Genomic DNA, 21,584 nt, shown 5'->3' with positions numbered 1-21,584 from the left:
CTGTTGGCCACACAAACACAACAGACACACAGATTCAGATTGATGATGGAAAATCCAGGGTTTACATATATTATCTGAGATTCAGATTGATGATAGATAATCCAGGGTTTACATATATTATCTGCATCATTGTGATGATGATGATTGGTATAATCCATTAGTGAAGTATATTAAGTTTTTATCAGGCTAAAGCAGATTATTCCAATGGGAGTTATCGACCAAGTGCTTGGTTCATACAATATTGTTCCCATAGATTGTGTATCTGTCAGTAGTGTTTGTGTGAAATAGCTGTGTGTGCATTTGCCTCATGGTTGTGTGAGTACATGCACATCATGGTGTCATAGTGTGTGCTTTATAGGTGTGTGTGTCTGGAGTCCTGACCAGGTGTGTGTTTTATAGGTGTGTGTAACTCCAATGAATATCTCCTCTGCAGCAGAGGTAACCTTGGCTCTTCCTTTCCTGTGGCGGTCCTCATGAGAGACAGTTTCATCACTTGAAGGTTTTTAAGACTGCACTTTTTCCTGCATTGACTGACCTTCATGTCTTAATGAAATGAGAGCCTGTCATTTCTCTTTGCTTATTTGAGCTGTTCTTGCCATAATATGGACTTGGTCTTTCACCAAATAGGTCTATATTCTGTATACCACCCCCACCTTGTCACAACACAACTGATTGGCTCAAACACATTAAGAAGGAAAGAAATTCCACAAATGAACTTTTAACAAGGATTTATTTAACACTTTGTTGGTTACTACATGATTCCATATGTGTTATTTCATAGTTTTGATGTCTTCACTATTATTCTGCAATGTAGAAAATAGTAAAAATAAAGAAAAACCCTTGAATGAGTAGGTGTTCTAAACCTTCTGACTGTATTATAAAATATGTATTAACAACAAATCTAACACAATATAAAAACATATCTTATAAAACAGTATAACAAATTATTTTGGTATGGCAGATAGCCTAGTGGTTAGAGCATTGGGCCAGTAACTGAAAGGTTGCTGGATCGAATCCCCGAGCTGACATGGTAAAAATCTGTAGTTCTGCCCCTGAACAAGGCAGTTAACCCACTGTTCCCCGGTAGGCTGAAATCAGAATTGAGCTGCATGTGTAAACGCAGCCTACAAGCTTCAATATGAGGTCCTAAACCTAGTATGAAAGTGCATCCTTGTAGATATGTGCCTTGGGGAAAGTTGAGCCAATGGCAAGTTGAGCAAATTGCATTTTGTCTTCCCAGGGTAATGCAAAGCATTATCGCTGGGATATGAAGTAACAACAGGGCCTGGCCTGTGTTAAAATAAAGCTTAAAATTAAATATATACAAATAAATAATAATGCTTGTGTTTGAGTAATAAATCTATACATGGTTTTAAAAAGGTAGTGGTAATATTGAATTCAGTACAGAACTTTGTAGGCAACTTAATTTACCCTGTCAAGAGACTACTTTTCTTGGACAAGCTATGTTTTTAAAATTGTAATGTTTACATGAATTCTGTTTATTTCCAAGGATACACAGTATCCTGAAATATATATCTAAAAAAATATTTGCCGGCGATACGGAAGCCTATATCGGTCCGCTAATACATGACTAGTATATATATATATATATATATATATATATTATTGTTATTTTTCAGAGGATGCTGCAGCACCCTCAGCACCACTACTTACCTCGGCTATGTGTGTGTGTGATTAATTCAATCAGTCGTTCATTCATTCGAGTATCTATATATGGGAGAGGAGAGAGGTAATGAGTCATGATTTTCAAACAGGTTTGACACACATTCACACCCTCTGTCAACTGACAGTATCCCACACAAACGTGTTTGTTAAGGTTACTTCCGTGTCCTTTGTTTCAACATTTATGACGTTACTAGTATTACTACATTTCCCCATTGTTTTTTATTCCGTTTTTGTTAGAGCCAGTGCTTTAATCCATTCTATCATCTGATTAGCATTGAAGGCATTCGATTAATCAATCTGTCCGGGACGCCCGATAAGGCGTGTTTTGCACCGGGTGAAAGTTGATTGCATTCGTTGTAGAACCGGGCTCCCCCCAGGCGTGAGCCAGGTACCCCATTCAAAGCCCATGGCGAAATCGGCTCAAAAACAAAAGTGACATAATTAAACTCGTGGAGTAATGTGTATTACTTTTTCATGTGTTATGACATGAAAAAGTGATTGGTTTTAAAAAAATATATAAACGCTGTATATGCCTTCCAAATGAAAACTAATTAGAAAAATTCAAACATATATTTTTTTTATTGGAAAGAGATGTATGTTTCTGGACGATGCACAATGCTGCCTTGTTGACAACACGAACCGAGCAGCGCAAGATTCCTCCTTCACCTGCCTTTGCCCGTTTGCGTCACCGGTCACAGACCAGTACCCAGTCGACCAGTACGATCAACATAGTCGAATCTGCCCCTTAATCTCAGTCACTTCCACACTCTCAATGTGTTGTTGACAGATTTTATGATTGATTTTTCTGATAGCCAATCGGATCATTCTGTGCGTATGTGTATCCAATCAGAGGCTGGTAAGGGCGGAGCGGGAACCTCGAGCACCAGACTGTGCAGTGCCTATCTGTCAACTACAGTGTGTTATCGCGAATATGATTGAGCGTGGAAGGAAAAAAACACATGTATAATTTCACAAACTGAGATTTTCAAATGATTTACCGCGGACTTGGACTAAAACCTTACATCTCAAAGTGTGCTTTGGACCCACGAGAAAATACGGCAAACTGCAAGTTCTGGATAGAACCAAGGCAAGGAAAAGGTCGGGAAGTTACGGATCTTTGTTGTCCGGACAAGAGAGAGGGGCCCGATTTCAGAGCAGCCAGTCTCGGGTGAAGTTAGCAAGCAATCGGTACCAAGGAAGCCAGCATCGTAAACCAGTTAGGAAGATGATAGTCCAGTTTTCGACAGGTTAGGAGATTACTCGTACAATTATTACCTTTATGAATGAGAGTTCTGGCAAACTGATACATATAGGGTATGTTATTTAATTCGGATGTTGACCTCTGTCGTTGATTTGATTTGACACTTGTCAACTAACCACGAATATCTAGCTAGTTTAGCATTACCAGCTAGCTTAGCATTACCAGCTAGCTTAGCATACCCAGCTAGTTTAGCATTACCAGCTAGCTTAGCATACCCAGCTAGTTTAGCATTACCAGCTAGCTTAGCATATCCAGCTAACTAGCTCCTCCTGTCTTGCCAGCCACGCAAAGCTGTTGTTCATATGCCTATTTACCCTTCAATTACTATAACAGGGTTGCTAACTATCTAGTTTTAAAAGAAAACAGGTTATAAACAGTTTTGTTTTGTGGGCTCAACATAGGCTGTAACGTTAGATGTTCTTGATAACACTTTCTTTGTTGCGATAGCTAGCCCATAATGGCATTACTCGCTAGCTAGCTAACGTTATGCTAACAATAAGGACACAGATAGCCTGTACGCTAACTTGGAAATTAGCTACATCCTTAAAATATACAGTTTAGCTAACGTCACGTCCACAAAACAAATATGTTGTTTTCATCTAAAGAGAGGTTATTGCCAGATAGCTCACAACAAGGTTCGTTTACTAGCCGTCTGTTGATGAAGCAACCGCGTTGTATTTTAAATGTAATTTATGTTTTAAACTGTGACAGGTGTTTGAAGCGCTAGCAGTCAGAGAAGTCGGTGGTTAAATAAATACCAGTTGTAAACGGTGTTGAGGTTGGAAGATCAGGACTTCTGCTCGCAGCTTGCTTTCAGCAGTGACGTTATTTGGGCCACCACTGGTACCCTGCCTAATTCCTGTCCAAGGGACGTTTTTGGTTTTGAGCAGCACACCGTACTTCCAACTGCTGCAAGCTGTTTAACCTGGAGGGACTTTTTATTTTTTATTGTGTCCACTATTGCTGCATCATTCAGACTTGCCAAGCTACAATGGTGGTCAGGTGTTTTAACCTGTAGCAGCGCCTCAACTCCACCTCGACACACAACAGTGGGCCGTAGGGCTAATCAACAATTCTGAACTGGAGTACCACACAGACTCTTGACTCTTTTAACTTCTCTGCTGGAATAGACTATACCTGTTTCCCCCCTCTCTCCAGCCCCTATCCCCCCTAAGTCCCCCTCTGCCTCCATCCTCTCCCCTCTCCTCCCCCAGTGTGTGAGGGTACAGATGTGAGGAAGGTAGGATGGGTACCCAGGGCAGCCCGGTGAAGAGTTATGACTACCTGTTGAAGTTCCTCCTGGTCGGGGACAGCGATGTGGGGAAAGGGGAGATACTAGACAGCCTACAGGATGGATCGGCAGAGTCTCCGTACGCGTACAGCAGTGGTGAGTCACGAGCTCAGGACTTTTTCTGATAACTACTTTATTGAGGGGGAAAATGTACTTACTGTGACTGTGATTATGTGGTGGTCCAACCGAGCTGTCTTAGGATGAATGCACTAACTGTCAGTCGCTCTGGATAAGAGCTTCTGCTAAATTACTCACTTGCAAATGTACTACACACACACACACACACACACACACACACACACACACACACACACACACACACACACTAAGTCTTGGCAGCAGCTAAGGGGGATCTCTAATAAATACAAATACACAGCACGAACGCGTAAAGACACAGACGGACACATAACACATGTTTACACATACTACACACACACCATCAACACATTCTACACAGACACAGCTACACACACACCATCAACACACACACAGACGGACACATAACACATGTTTACACATACTACACACACACCATCAACACATTCTACACAGACACAGCTACACACACACCATCTACACATACTACACACACACAGCTACACACACACCATCTACACACACACACACGCATGGACACATAACACATGTATACACATACTACACACACACAGCTACACACACATCATCTACACACACACACACACCATCAACACACACACACACGCATGGACACATAACACATGTTTACACATACTACACACACACAGCTACACACACATCATCTACACACACACACACACACCATCAACACACACACAGACGCACGGACACATAACACATGTATACACATACTACACACAAACACAGCAACACACACCATCTACATACACACACACCATACACACACACACACACACACACACCATCTACACACACACACACCATCTACACACACACACACACACACACACACACACACACACACACACACACACACACACACACACACACACACACATCTACACACACACACACACACACCATCTACACACACACCATCTACACACACACACACACACCATCTACACACACACACGCACACCATCTACACACACACACACACACACCATCTACACACACACACACACCATCTACACACACACGCACACCATCTACACACACACACACACACACACACACACACACACACACACACACACACCATCTACACACACACCATCTACACACACACACACACACACACACACCATCTACACACACACACACACCATCTACACACACACACCACCTAAAAACAGACACACACCAGTCCGCTGTGTGTGGTAAGTGAATAATCTTTCCGCTCCTGTAAAAACGTCTGAATAATGCAGACACATTCACACTGTCTCACTAACTAACAATGTATCAGCTACAGAGGGTCCAGTCACTGTCTCACTAACTAATAATGTAGACACATTCATACTGTCTCACTAACTAACAATGTATCAGCTACAGGGGGTCCAGTCACTGTCTCACTAACTAATAATGTATCAGCTACAGAGGGTCCAGTCACTGTCTCACTAACTAATAATGTATCAGCTACAGCAGGAGGTCCAGTCACTGTCTCACTAACTAATAATGCATCAGCTACAGCAGAAGGTCCAGTCACTGTCTCACTAACTAATAATTTATCAGCTACAGCAGAAGGTCCAGTCACTGTCTCACTAACTAATAATGCATCAGCTACAGCAGAAAGGTCCAGTCACTGTCTCACTAACTAATAATGCATCAGCTACAGAGGGTCCAGTCACTGTCTCACTAACTAATAATGTATCAGCTACAGAGGGTCCAGTCACTGTCTCACTAACTAATAATGTATCAGCTACAGCAGAAGGTCCAGTCACTGTCTCACTAACTAATAATGCATCAGCTACAGCAGAAGGTCCAGTCACTGTCTCACTAACTAATAATGCATCAGCTACAGAGGGTCCAGTCACTGTCTCACTAACTAATAATGTATCAGCTACAGAGGGTCCAGTCACTGTCTCACTAACTAATAATGTATCAGCTACAGCAGAAGGTCCAGTCACTGTCTCACTAACTAATAATGCATCAGCTACAGCAGAAGGTCCAGTCACTGTCTCACTAACTAATAATGTATCAGCTACAGAGGGTCCAGTCACTGCCTCACTAACTAATAATGCATCAGCTACAGAGGGTCCAGTCACTGTCTCACTAACTAATAATGCATCAGCTACAGCAGAAAGGTCCAGTCACTGTCTCACTAACTAATAATGCATCAGCTACAGCAGAAAGGTCCAGTCACTGTCTCACTAACTAATAATGTATCAGCTACAGAGGGTCCAGTCACTGCCTCACTAACTAATAATGTATCAGCTACAGCAGAGGGTCCAGTCACTGTCTCACTAACTAATAATGTATCAGCTACAGCAGAGGGTCCAGTCACTGTCTCACTAACTAATAATGCATCAGCTACAGAGGGTCCAGTCACTGCCTCACTAACTAATAATGCATCAGCTACAGCAGAAAGGTCCAGTCACTGTCTCACTAACTAATAATGTATCAGCTACAGCAGAAGGTCCAGTCACTGTCTCACTAACTAATACTGTATCAGCTACAGCAGAAGGTCCAGTCACTGTCTCACTAACTAATAATGCATCAGCTACAGCAGAAGGTCCAGTCACTGTCTCACTAACTAATAATGCATCAGCTACAGCAGAAAGGTCCAGTCACTGTCTCACTAACTAATAATGCATCAGCTACAGCAGAAGGTCCAGTCACTGTCTCACTAACTAATACTGTATCAGCTACAGCAGAAGGTCCAGTCACTGTCTCACTAACTAATAATGCATCAGCTACAGCAGAAGGTCCAGTCACTGTCTCACTAACTAATAATGCATCAGCTACAGCAGAAAGGTCCAGTCACTGTCTCACTAACTAATAATGCATCAGCTACAGCAGGAGGTCCAGTCACTGTCTCACTAACTAATAATGCATCAGCTACAGAGGGTCCAGTCACTGTCTCACTAACTAATAATGCATCAGCTACAGCAGAAAGGTCCAGTCACTGTCTCACTAACTAATAATGTATCAGCTACAGCAGAAGGTCCAGTCACTGTCTCACTAACTAATAATGCATCAGCTACAGCAGAGGGTCCAGTCACTGTCTCACTAACTAATAATTTATCAGCTACAGCAGAAGGTCCAGTCACTGTCTCGCTAACTAATAATGCATCAGCTACAGAGGGTCCAGTCACTGTCTCACTAACTAATAATGTATCAGCTACAGAGGGTCCAGTCACTGTCTCACTAACTAATAATGTATCAGCTACAGAGGGTCCAGTCACTGTCTCACTAACTAATAATGCATCAGCTACAGAGGGTCCAGTCACTGTCTCACTAACTAATAATGCATCAGCTACAGCAGAAAGGTCCAGTCACTGTCTCACTAACTAATAATGTATCAGCTACAGCAGAAGGTCCAGTCACTGTCTCACTAACTAATAATGTATCAGCTACAGAGGGTCCAGTCACTGTCTCACTAACTAATAATGCATCAGCTACAGCAGAAGGTCCAGTCACTGTCTCGCTAACTAATAATGTATCAGCTACAGAGGGTCCAGTCACTGTCTCACTAACTAATAATGCATCAGCTACAGCAGAAGGTCCAGTCACTGTCTCACTAACTAATAATGCATCAGCTACAGCAGAAGGTCCAGTCACTGTCTCACTAACTAATAATGTATCAGCTACAGCAGAAGGTCCAGTCACTGTCTCACTAACTAATAATGTATCAGCTACAGAGGGTCCAGTCACTGTCTCACTAACTAATAATGCATCAGCTACAGCAGAAGGTCCAGTCACTGTCTCACTAACTAATAATGCATCAGCTACAGCAGAAAGGTCCAGTCACTGTCTCACTAACTAATAATGCATCAGCTACAGAGGGTCCAGTCACTGTCTCACTAACTAATAATGCATCAGCTACAGCAGAAGGTCCAGTCACTGTCTCGCTAACTAATAATGCATCAGCTACAGCAGAAGGTCCAGTCACTGTCTCACTAACTAATAATGTATCAGCTACAGAAGGTCCAGTCACTGTCTCACTAACTAATAATGTATCAGCTACAGCAGAAGGTCCAGTCACTGTCTCGCTAACTAATAATGCATCAGCTACAGCAGAAGGTCCAGTCACTGTCTCGCTAACTAATAATGTATCAGCTACAGAGGGTCCAGTCACTGTCTCGCTAACTAATAATGTATCAGCTACAGAGGGTCCAGTCACTGTCTCGCTAACTAATAATGTATCAGCTACAGCAGAAGGGTCAGTAGCTGAAAGGTCGCTGCCCGAGTCGACAAGGTGAAAATCTCCAAGTGCCTTGAGGAAGGCACTTAACCCTAGTTTCCTCCAGGGGTAACATGCTACTATGTCTGACCCTGTAAAACAACACCTATCATACTACTATGTCTGACCCTGTAAAACAACACCTATCATACTACTATGACTGACCCTGTACAACAACACCTATCATACTACTATGACCCTGTAAAACAACACCTATCATACTACTATGAATGACCCTGTAAAACATCACCTATCATACTACTATGACTGACCCAGTAAAACAACACCTATCATACTACTATGACTGACCCTGTACAACAACACCTATCATACTACTATGACTGACCCTGTAAAACAACACCTATCACACTACTATGACTGACCCTGTAAAACAACACCTATCATACTACTATGACTGACCCAGTAAAACAACACCTATCATACTACTATGACTGACCCTGTAAAACAACACCTATCATACTACTATGACTGACCCTGTACAACAACACCTATCATACTACTATGACTGACCCTGTAAAACAACACCTATCATACTACTATGACTGACCCTGTACAACAACACCTATCATACTACTATGTCTGACCCTGTAAAACAACACCTATCATACTACTATGACTGACCCTGTAGAACAACACCTATCATACTACTATGACTGACCCTGTAAAACAACACCTATCACACTACTATGACTGACCCTGTAGAACAACACCTATCATACTACTATGACTGACCCTGTAGAACAACACCTATCATACTACTATGACTGACCCTGTAAAACAACACCTATCACACTACTATGACTGACCCTGTAGAACAACACCTATCATACTACTATGACTGACCCTGTAGAACAACACCTATCATACTACTATGACTGACCCTGTAAAACAACACCTATCATACTACTATGACTGACCCTGTAAAACAACACCTATCATACTACTGACTGACCCTGTAAAACAACACCTATCATACTACTATGACCCTGTAAAACAACACCTATCATACTACTATGACTGACCCTGTACAACAACACCTATCATACTACTATGACTGACCCTGTAAAACAACACCTATCATACTACTATGACTGACCCTGTAAAACAACACCTATCATACTACTGACTGACCCTGTACAACAACACCTATCATACTACTATGACCCTGTAAAACAACACCTATCATACTACTATGACTGACCCTGTAGAACAACACCTATCATACTACTATGACTGACCCTGTAAAACAACACCTATCACACTACTATGACTGACCCTGTAGAACAACACCTATCATACTACTATGACTGACCCTGTAGAACAACACCTATCATACTACTATGACTGACCCTGTAAAACAACACCTATCATACTACTATGACTGACCCTGTAAAACAACACCTATCATACTACTGACTGACCCTGTAAAACAACACCTATCATACTACTATGACCCTGTAAAACAACACCTATCATACTACTATGACTGACCCTGTACAACAACACCTATCATACTACTATGACTGACCCTGTAAAACAACACCTATCATACTACTATGACTGACCCTGTAAAACAACACCTATCATACTACTGACTGACCCTGTACAACAACACCTATCATACTACTATGACCCTGTAAAACAACACCTATCATACTACTATGACTGACCCTGTAGAACAACACCTATCATACTACTATGACTGACCCTGTAAAACAACACCTATCACACTACTATGACTGACCCTGTAGAACAACACCTATCATACTACTATGACTGACCCTGTAGAACAACACCTATCATACTACTATGACTGACCCTGTAAAACAACACCTATCATACTACTATGACTGACCCTGTAAAACAACACCTATCATACTACTGACTGACCCTGTAAAACAACACCTATCATACTACTATGACCCTGTAAAACAACACCTATCATACTACTATGACTGACCCTGTACAACAACACCTATCATACTACTATGACTGACCCTGTAGAACAACACCTATCATACTACTATGACTGACCCTGTACAACAACACCTATCATACTACTATGACTGACCCTGTAAAACAACACCTATCATACTACTATGACTGACCCTGTAAAACAACACCTATCATACTACTGACTGACCCTGTAAAACAACACCTATCATACTACTATGACCCTGTAAAACAACACCTATCATACTACTATGACTGACCCTGTACAACAACACCTATCATACTACTATGACTGACCCTGTAAAACAACACCTATCATACTACTATGACTGACCCTGTAAAACAACACCTATCATACTACTGACTGACCCTGTACAACAACACCTATCATACTACTATGACCCTGTAAAACAACACCTATCATACTACTATGACTGACCCTGTAGAACAACACCTATCATACTACTATGACTGACCCTGTAAAACAACACCTATCACACTACTATGACTGACCCTGTAGAACAACACCTATCATACTACTATGACTGACCCTGTAGAACAACACCTATCATACTACTATGACTGACCCTGTAAAACAACACCTATCATACTACTATGACTGACCCTGTAAAACAACACCTATCATACTACTGACTGACCCTGTAAAACAACACCTATCATACTACTATGACCCTGTAAAACAACACCTATCATACTACTATGACTGACCCTGTACAACAACACCTATCATACTACTATGACTGACCCTGTAGAACAACACCTATCATACTACTATGACTGACCCTGTACAACAACACCTATCATACTACTATGACTGACCCTGTAAAACAACACCTATCATACTACTATGACTGACCCTGTAAAACAACACCTATCCTGTGTATTTTTATTTATTTTTAAATAATAAAGTTTTAAGAGAAGCTTTTCAAACCAGACCTTTCCTCCCACCCCTGGTTTGAATGACTTCACAGTCCTACAACAAGCCTTGTATTATAGAGTACACACACACTCCACACACTACACACTCCACACTCCACACACACACTCTCCACACACACACTCCACACACACACACACCCAGCAGGTCCCCTGAGAGTGTAGCTACACAGTCACCATGACCTTAGCCCGAGGATCACCAGATGCCTTCTATTCTGGTTTGTCAGGGTGTGTGTTGAGTCGGGAGACGCCCATTAGCTACCATCACGCCTGGAATCATAGCTTCCACACCAGTTCATCAGGGTGTGTGTTGAGTCGGGAGACGCCCATTAGCTACCATCACGCCTGGAATCATAGCTTCCACACCAGTTCATCAGGGTGTGTGTTGAGTCGGGAGACGCCCATTAGCTACCATCACGCCTGGAATCATAGCTTCCACACCAGTTCATCAGGGTGTGTGTTGAGTCGGGAGACGCCCATTAGCTACCATCACGCCTGGAATCATAGCTTCCACACCAGTTCATCAGGGTGTGTGTTGAGTCGGGAGACGCCCATTAGCTACCATCACGCCTGGAATCATAGCTTCCACACCAGTTCATCAGGGTGTGTGTTGAGTCAGGAGACGCCCATTAGCTACCATCACGCCTGGAATCATAGCTTCCACACCAGTTCATCAGGGTGTGTGTAGAGTCGGGAGACGGCCATTAGCTACCATCACGCTGGGAATCATAGCTTCCACACCAGTTCATCAGGGTGTGTGTTGAGTCGGGAGACGCCCATTAGCTACCATCACGCTGGGAATCATAGCTTCCACACCAGTTCATCAGGGTGTGTGTAGAGTCGGGAGACGCCCATTAGCTACCATCACGCCTGGAATCATAGCTTCCACACCAGTTCATCAGGGTGTGTGTAGAGTCGGGAGACGGCCATTAGCTACCATCACGCTGGGAATCATAGCTTCCACACCAGTTCATCAGGGTGTGTGTTGAGTCGGGAGACGGCCATTAGCTACCATCACGCTGGGAATCATAGCTTCCACACCAGTTCATCAGGGTGTGTGTAGAGTCGGGAGACGCCCATTAGCTACCATCACGCCTGGAATCATAGCTTCCACACCAGTTCATCAGGGTGTGTGTTGAGTCGGGAGACGCCCATTAGCTACCATCACGCTGGGAATCATAGCTTCCACACCAGTTCATCAGGGTGTGTGTAGAACTGCCTACGTTGTCCTTGTTAAGTCATTTCAAAGGTTGTGTGGTTTCTTTTTCTTCAATACAGTAACATTGTTGCCGGGAATCCCCAGTCATTGTCGTTCAGAGCTAGGGGTGTCTACAGGCTAGCTGTCGTGTGACTGTCGGAGTCCTGGAGGTTCTCAGTGGAGAGGGGAGGTTGTGACAGATCCGTACCCGATGGGGTGAGCTCTCCCTGGGCACGAGGAAAGGGGACGGATGCCTGTCTGGGTGTTATGGTGCTACTGGATGTGACAGCTTGCTGCTGTTGATAGTTGGGGGGCGATGGAGAGAGAGAGAAAGAGGGGGGGGGGGGGGGGCAGGGCTGCTGGTCTGTGGCTTCAAAAGAGCTGCTTCACACACTCCCAGCTCCATCAGACACATCCCCCAGAGACACGGGGGGAGAAGATAGAGGGAATAACTAATGAGAGAGAGAGAGAGAGAGATGCTCTGTCTTCAGGAACTATCTAATGTTCACATCTCTATGGGGACGAGCACTGTTCATGATACAGACTGTTCACATCTCTATGGGGACGAGCACTGTTCATGATACAGACTGTTCACACCTCTATGGGGACCAGCACTGTTCATAATACAGACTGTTCACACCTCTATGGGGACCAGTACTGTTCATGATACAGACTGTTCACACCTCTATGGGGACCAGCACTGTTCATAATACAGACTGTTCAGACCTCTATGGGGACAAGCACTGTTCATGATACAGACTGTTCACACCTCTATGGGGACCAGCACTGTTCACACCTCTATGGGGACCAGCACTGTTCACACCCCTATGGGGACCAGCACTGTTCACATCTCTATGGGGACAAGCACTGTTCACACCTCTATGGGGACCAGCACTGTTCACACCTCTATGGGGACAAGCACTGTTCACACCTCTATGGGGACAAGCACTGTTCACATCTCTATGGGGACCAGCACTGTTCACACCCCTATGGGGACCAGCACTGTTCACATCTCTATGGGGACAAGCACTGTTCACACCTCTATGGGGACCAGCACTGTTCACACCCCTATGGGGACAAGCACTGTTCACACCTCTATGGGGACAAGCATGTCTCTCTAAGGTCTGTAATGACTGACATTTCTGACAGGTTATAAATGTCTCTCTAAGGTCTGTAATGACTGACATTTCTGACAGGTTATAAATGTCTCTCTAAGGTCTGTAATGACTGACATTTTAAATTAAAATTGTTCCTTTATGTAACTAGGCAAGTCAGTTAAGAACAAATTCTTATTTTCAATGACGGCCTAGGAACAGTGGGTTAACTGCCTGTTCAGGGGCAGAACGACAGATTTTCACCTTGTCAGTTCGGGGGTTTGAACTTGCAACCTTCGGATTACTAGTCCAACGCTCTAACCACTAGGCTACCCAGCCGCCCCAAAATGACAGAGGAACTGATTATTACTATTACACCTTTCAAGAGTAACTTTAAAGGTGGACTGAGTTCCTTTTAAATAAAAGAATGCCAGTTCGTGAATTTTAAAATGTTATTTAACTTGGAAGGTCAACTAAGAACAAATTCTTATTTACAATGACGGCCTTCCCCCCGGCCAAACTCTAACGCAGACGACGCTGGGACAATTGTGAATGAGCCTGGAATCGAACCAGGGTCTGTAGTGACGCCTCTAGCACTGAGAGGCAGTGCTAGCAGTAATTTGATTGGTCAGGACGAGAGCAAAGATTTCTCATCCAAGTGGAGAACTGCAACTGAAGCACGACATGTCCTTTTACACACACACACACACACACGCGCGCGCACGCACGCACACACAGCTAGCTATAAGGACAGGTGAACTGATAATGCTTTTTAATGTCTAATACCTCTCCCTTCTTTCTCTCACCCTCCTCCCTACCACTTTCTCTTCTGTATTTCAACCTCCCCCTTCTCTCTCTCTCTCTCTCTCTCTCTCTGTCTCTCTCTCTCTCTCTTTCTGTCTCTCTCTCTCTCTCAACAACCTCCTCCTCTCGCTCTCTGTCTCTCTCTCTCTCAACCTCCTCCCTCTCTCCTCCATCCAGGCATCGACTACAAGACCACCACTATTCTGCTGGATGGGAGGAGAGTGAAACTGGAGCTGTGGTTAGTACATCCTACATGTTGAATCAACACGTTGTGGTTATTAGTACAGTGCAGTGTAATGTGTTGTTTTACAGCAGGGGTGTCAAAGTCAAATGGACGGAGGGCCAAATAAAAAAATCAGCTACAAGACGAGGGCCGGACTGTTCGAATGTTCATTGAAATTTTTTTAAATGACGCATATAGTCTAGTGAACCTAATTGAACCTACTGAAAACCTAACAAATATATTACAATATGATCAGATAAATAAAGCAATATTTTCTTATGGCTCTGTCAGTAATCTTTAATTTTCAACAGACACAAAAGACAAATTTCCTTTATATAAATATCCCCATAACATGAACATTAAATGAAAGAAACCGGTATTCAAGGCACCATCAGTAGACTATATTTTCTATTTTAGCAAAAGTGGGCTAAATTTACTTCAAAGAAAAAACAATAATAGCAATTTTCTATCATCCACTCAACTGAAATATTTTTAAAATATAATTGGATTGAAATACAAAAAAATAAAGTGCAAAAATCTATTAATCAAAAACAACACTTTGTTTAAGGAGAAGTAACATGCAGTGAAAACAAATATTAAATTTTAACTTTTAAACTTGAACTGAGTAAAAACTCTAAATATGTGATTGCACAGTAATGTTCACTTGTTTGAGGTTGAGGGTGATACTTGGTGGTGTCCCATCTTTTCCACAAGTTCATCAATGTTCGGGGTAAGGCTCTGAGCTGAAGAAATCCTCAGAATTGAGTGGAGGTGTTCAGCAGTAAGTCGACTTCTGTGTGATGTTTTGTTCAGGTTCATCAAAGAAAACAGTTGTTCACACAGGTATGTGCTGCCAAACATAGACAACGTTTGAGCAGCCTGGATGCGCAGCTGGGGCATTGTGCCGGGGAGGAAACGGGCGAACTCCGCAGCACCCACTGCCGCATATTTTGCCCTCAGTGCATCATTGCATTGGAGGTCAATCAACTCCATTTGGAGGTTTGGTGGTGAGCTTTCCACGTCAACAGCAAATGGGTTACCGAGCAGTTCCAACCTGCTTTTTTGTGCTTCAAAGTCAGCAAATCGGCGTCGAAAGTCAGCGGCAAGCATACCTATTTTATCAGCCAACTGTGTGCTCGGGAACGCACTGGTAGAGAGCTTCTCTTTCATGGTCTGGCAGCTGGGAAAGTGGCTCAAATTTTCTTTCCGCATCTGCGTCTCCCACAGAGTCAGTTTGGTTTTAAATGCCTTCACTGTACTGTACATATCAGAGATGACACGATCCCGACCCTGCAGCTGCAAGTTTATTGCATTCAGATGACTCGTAATGTCACACAGAAAAGCCATTTCACACAGAAACATTTCGTCTCGGAGTTGTGTTGTGTCTTTCCCTTTGCTGTCCAAGAACAGACAAATCTCCTCACGAAGCTCGAAACATCTTTGAAGCACCTTTCCCTGGCTTAGCCATCGCACCTCTGTGTGATAAGGCAAATCACCATGCTCCGTTTCTAACTCCGTCAGAAATGCCTTGAACTGGCGGTGATTCAAACCTTTGGCTCTGATAAAGTTAACTGTGCGCGTGATGATGCTCATTACATGCTCCATTTTCAAGGCTTTACCGCACAACGCTTCCTGGTGTATGATACAATGATAAGCTGTCAGCTCACCTGTCGCGTTTTCCTCTTGCATCTTTTCCCGTATCTTCGCCACCAGTCCGCTCCTGTGTCCACACATCGCAGGTGCTCCGTCGGTTGTCAAACCCACGAGTTTTTCCCAAGGCAGCTCCATCTCATTTACACATCTTGACACCTCTTCATACAAATCATGCCCCGTAGTTGTGCCATGCATAGGACGTAAAGCCAAAAACTCCTCTGTCACGCTTAGGTTGGAGTCCACTCCGCGGATGAAAATTGACAACTGGGCAATGTCAGAAATGTCGGTGCTCTCATCCACAGCCAAGGAATATGCAATAAAATCTTTTCCCTTTTTCACAAGCTGCTCTTTTAGATTGATGGACAACTGGTCTACTCTCTCGGCAATGGTGTTTCTGCTCAGACTCACATTTAAAAAGAGTTGCCTTTTTTCTGGGCAAACTTCGTCACAAACTTTAATCATGCAGTTTTTGATGAAATCCCCCTCCGTAAATGGCCGGGCTGATTTAGCGATCTCTTCTGCCAAAATAAAACTGGCCTTGACAGTTGCGTCCGCGTGTTTCGTTTCATAATGTCGTCTCAGATTATACTCTTTCAGTACCGCCACACTTTCTCCACACAGAAGACACACAGGTTTTCCAGCTACCTTCGTGAACATATACTCCGACTCCCACCTTGTTTGAAACCCCCGGTTCTCAGTATCCACCTTCCGTTTTGCCATTTTTGATGGGTATCTGAAAGTTAATTTTACTGTGATGCTGACGACTGCTGTGCCAATAAATATTGAAATGAAGCAGCCTACTGCTCGGTGCGTCACCTTTGCATTGTGGGAAATGTAGTATTGGTGCGTGTAAAAGATCTGCGGGCTGCCGGCTTGCTGCGGGCCGGTTCTAATAATAAATCAAGATCATCCCAGGGGCCGTAAAAAACCTTCTTGCGGGCCGGATGTGGCCCGCGGGCCTTGACTCTGACATATGTGTTTTACAGGGTCAGTCATAGTAGTATGATAGGTGTTGTTTTACTGGGTCAGTCATAGTAGTATGATAGGTGTTGTTTTACAGGGTCAGTCAGTAGTATGATAGGTGTTGTTTTACAGGGTCAGTCATAGTAGTATGATAGGTGTTGTTTTACAGGGTCAGTCATAGTAGTATGATAGGTGTTGTTGTACAGGGTCAGTCATAGTAGTATGATAGGTGTTGTTTTACAGGGTCAGTCATAGTAGTATGATAGGTGTTGTTGTACAGGCTCAGTCATAGTAGTATGATAGGTGTTGTTTTACAGGGTCAGTCATAGTAGTATGATAGGTGTTGTTTTACAGGGTCAGTCATAGTAGTATGATAGGTGTTGTTTTACAGGGTCAGTCATAGTAGTATGATAGGTGTTGTTTTACAGGGTCAGTCATAGTAGTATGATAGGTGTTGTTTTACTGGGTCAGTCATAGTAGTATGATAGGTGTTGTTTTACAGGGTCAGTCAGTAGTACGACAGGTGTTGTTTTACAGGGTCAGTCATAGTAGTATGACAGGTGTTGTTTTACAGGGTCAGTCATAGTAGTATGATAGGTGTTGTTTTACTGGGTCAGTCATAGTAGTATGATAGGTGTTGTTTTACAGGGTCAGTCAGTAGTATGATAGGTGTTGTTTTACAGGGTCAGTCATAGTAGTATGATAGGTGTTGTTTTACAGGGTCAGTCATAGTAGTATGATAGGTGTTGTTTTACAGGGTCAGTCATAGTAGTATGATAGGTGTTGTTGTACAGGGTCAGTCATAGTAGTATGATAGGTGTTGTTTTACAGGGTCAGTCATAGTAGTATGATAGGTGTTGTTGTACAGGGTCAGTCATAGTAGTATGATAGGTGTTGTTTTACAGGGTCAGTCATAGTAGTATGATAGGTGTTGTTTTACAGGGTCAGTCATAGTAGTATGATAGGTGTTGTTTTACAGGGTCAGTCATAGTAGTATGATAGGTGTTGTTTTACAGGGTCAGTCATAGTAGTATGATAGGTGTTGTTTTACAGGGTCAGTCATAGTAGTATGATAGGTGTTGTTTTACTGGGTCAGTCATAGTAGTATGATAGGTGTTGTTTTACAGGGTCAGTCAGTAGTACGACAGGTGTTGTTTTACTGGGTCAGTCATAGTAGTATGATAGGTGTTGTTTTACAGGGTCAGTCATAGTAGTATGATAGGTGTTGTTTTACTGGGTCAGTCAGTAGTATGATAGGTGTTGTTGTACAGGGTCAGTCATAGTAGTATGATAGGTGTTGTTTTACAGGGTCAGACATAGTAGTATGATAGGTGTTGTTTTACAGGGTCAGTAGTATGATAGGTGTTGTTTTACAGGGTCAGTCAGAAACAGTCAGTCAGTAGAGTTGTGTGAAACAGAAACAGTCAGCCAGTAGAGTTGTGTGAAACAGAAACAGTCAGCCAGTAGATTTGTGTGAAACAGAAACAGTCAGCCAGTAGAGTTGTGTGAAACAGAAACAGTCAGCCAGTAGAGTTGTGTGAAACAGTCAGCCAGTAGAGTTGTGTGAAACAGAAACAGTCAGTCAGTAGAGTTGTGTGAAGCAGTCAGTCAGTAGAGTTGTGTGAAACAGAAACAGTCAACCAGTAGAGTTGTGTGAAACAAACAGTCAGCCAGTAGAGTTCTGTGAATTAGTCAGCCAGTAGAGTTGTGTGAAACAGTCAGCCAGTAGAGTTGTGTGAAACAGTCAGCCAGTAGAGTTGTGTGAAACAGTCAGCCAGTAGAGTTGTGTGAAGCAGTCAGCCAGTAGAGTTGTGTGAAACAGTCAGCCAGTAGAGTTGTGTGAAACAGTCAGCCAGTAGAGTTGTGTGAAGCAGTCAGCCAGTAGAGTTGTGTGAAGCAGAAACAGTCAGCAAGTAGAGTTGTGTGAAACAGTCAGTCAGTAGAGTTGTGTGAAACAGTCAGCCAGTAGAGTTGTGTGAAGCAGTCAGCCAGTAGAGTTGTGTGAAACAGAAACAGTCAGCCAGTAGAGTTGTGTGAAACAGTCAGTCAGTAGAGTTGTGTGAAACAGAAACAGTCAACCAGTAGAGTTGTGTGAAGTAGTCAGCCAGTAGAGAATGTGTGAAGCAGTCAGCCAGTAGAGTTGTGTGAAGCAGTCAGCCAGTAGAGTTGTGTGAAGCAGTCAGCCAGTAGAGTTGTGTGAAGCAGTCAGCCAGTAGAGTTGTGTGAAGCAGTCAGCCAGTAGAGTTGTGTGAAACAGAAACAGTCAGCCAGTAGAGTTGTGTGAATTAGTCAGCCAGTAGAGTTGTGTGAAACAGTCAGTCAGTAGAGTTGTGTGAAGCAGTCAGCCAGTAGAGTTGTGTGAAACAGAAACAGTCAACCAGTAGAGTTGTGTGAAACAGAAACAGTCAGCCAGTAGAGTTGTGTGAAACAGAAACAGTCAGCCAGTAGAGTTGTGTGAAACAGAAACAGTCAGCCAGTAGAGTTGTGTGAAACAGAAATAGTCAGCCTGTAGTTGTGTGAAACAGTCAGCCAGTAGAGTTGTGTGAAACAGTCAGCCAGTAGAGTTGTGTGAAACAGTCAGTCAGTAGAGTTGTGTGAAACAGTCAGTCAGTAGAGTTGTGTGAAACAGAAACAGTCAGTCAGTAGAGTTGTGTGAAACAGAAACAGTCAGCCAGTAGAGTTGTGTGAAGCAGTCAGCCAGTAGAGTTGTGTGAAGCAGTCAGCCAGTAGAGTTGTGTGAAACAGTCAGCCAGTAGAGTTGTGTGAAACAGTCAGCCAGTAGAGTTGTGTGAAGCAGTCAGCCAGTAGAGTTGTGTGAAACAGTCAGCCAGTAGAGTTGTGTGAAACAGTCAGCCAGTAGAGTTGTGTGAAACAGAAAGAGTCAGTCAGTAGAGTTGTGTGAAACAGTCAGTCAGTAGAGTTGTGTGAAGCAGTAAAGTAGTGCTGGACAGGACCAACCCAACCCTGTCTGTGGTGACAGATACATCGATCTGCCCTCTGAGTAACAGAGATATCAGCAGTCCATTTCAACTCAGCCCCACTCTGTACAGCTGAAGGCCTTTTGGCCTTGGGAAGCTAGGTGGCCATTTTGGAGCGTAGAAATGAGCAGTCCATTTCAACTCAGCCCCATTCTGTACAGCTGAAGGCCCTTTGGCCATGGGAAGCTAGGTGGCCATTTTGGAGCGTAGAAATGAGCAGTCCATTTCAACTCAGCCCCATTCTGTACAGCTGAAGGCCCTTTGGCCATGGGAAGCTAGGTGGCCATTTTGGAGCGTAGAAATGAGCAGTCCATTTCAACTCAGCCCCATTCTGTACAGCTGAAGGCCTTTTGGCCTTGGGAAGCTAGGTGGCCATTTTGGAGCGTAGAAATTAGCAGTCCATTTCCCAATGATGGAGACCACTGTGCTCTCGAAAACTAGTTTTATACCCTTCCCCAGATATATGCCTCGTCACAATTTTATATTGGAGATCTACGGACAGTTCCTTGGACATGGTGGGGGTTTCTCCTCTGACTTCGTGGTGGGGGTTTCTCCTCTGACGTCGTGGTGGGGGTTTCTCCTCTGACTTCGTGGTGGGGGTTTCTCCTCTGACGTTGTGGTGGGGGTTTCTCCTCTGACGTCGTGTTGGGGGTTTCTCCTCTGACTTCGTGGTGGGGGTTTCTCCTCTGACTTCGTGGTGGGGGTTTCTCCTCTGACTTCATGGTGGGGGTTTCTCCTCTGACTTCGTGGTGGGGGTTTCTCCTCTGACGTCGTGGTGGGGTTTCTCCTCTGACGTCGTGGTGGGGGTTTCTCCTCTGACTTCGTGGTGGGGGTTTCTCCTCTGACTTCGTGGTGGGGGTTTCTCCTCTGACTTCGTGGTGGGGGTTTCTCCTCTGACGTCGTGGTGGGGGTTTCTCCTCTGACGTCGTGGTGGGGGTTTCTCCTCTGACTTCGTGGTGGGGGTTTCTCCTCTGATGTCGTGGTGGGGGTTTCTCCTCTGACGTCGTGGTGGGGGTTTCTCCTCTGACGTCGTGGTGGGGGTTTCTCCTCTGACTTCGTGGTGGGGGTTTCTCCTCTGACGTCGTGGTGGGGGGTTCTCCTCTGACATCGTGGTAGAGTTGCTCTGTCAACTGTGG

General features: G+C 43.8%; 1 protein-coding gene across 1 annotated transcript in view; it reads left to right on the top strand.

Moving 5' to 3' along the window:
• The first annotated feature begins 2,244 nt into the window (after positions 1 to 2,244).
• The window catches only part of LOC110510860 (ras-related protein Rab-40C), a 34,653-nt gene continuing 15,313 nt past the window's right edge, over positions 2,245 to 21,584 (top strand). The window contains exons 1-3 of the mRNA XM_090197778.1: positions 2,245 to 2,933; positions 3,659 to 4,334; positions 14,809 to 14,869. Coding sequence (XP_090053904.1) covers positions 4,193 to 4,334; positions 14,809 to 14,869 — 203 coding nt within the window. The 5' untranslated portion in view covers positions 2,245 to 2,933; positions 3,659 to 4,192. The remainder of the gene's footprint in view (positions 2,934 to 3,658; positions 4,335 to 14,808; positions 14,870 to 21,584) is intronic.

Source organism: Oncorhynchus mykiss, chromosome 13 (assembly GCF_057628025.1).
Source record: "Oncorhynchus mykiss isolate SJ-2025 chromosome 13, ASM5762802v1, whole genome shotgun sequence".
Classification (NCBI taxonomy): domain Eukaryota; kingdom Metazoa; phylum Chordata; class Actinopteri; order Salmoniformes; family Salmonidae; genus Oncorhynchus; species Oncorhynchus mykiss.
The sequence above is the reverse complement of the archived record's forward strand: the minus strand, read 5'-3'. Positions and strand labels throughout refer to the sequence as shown.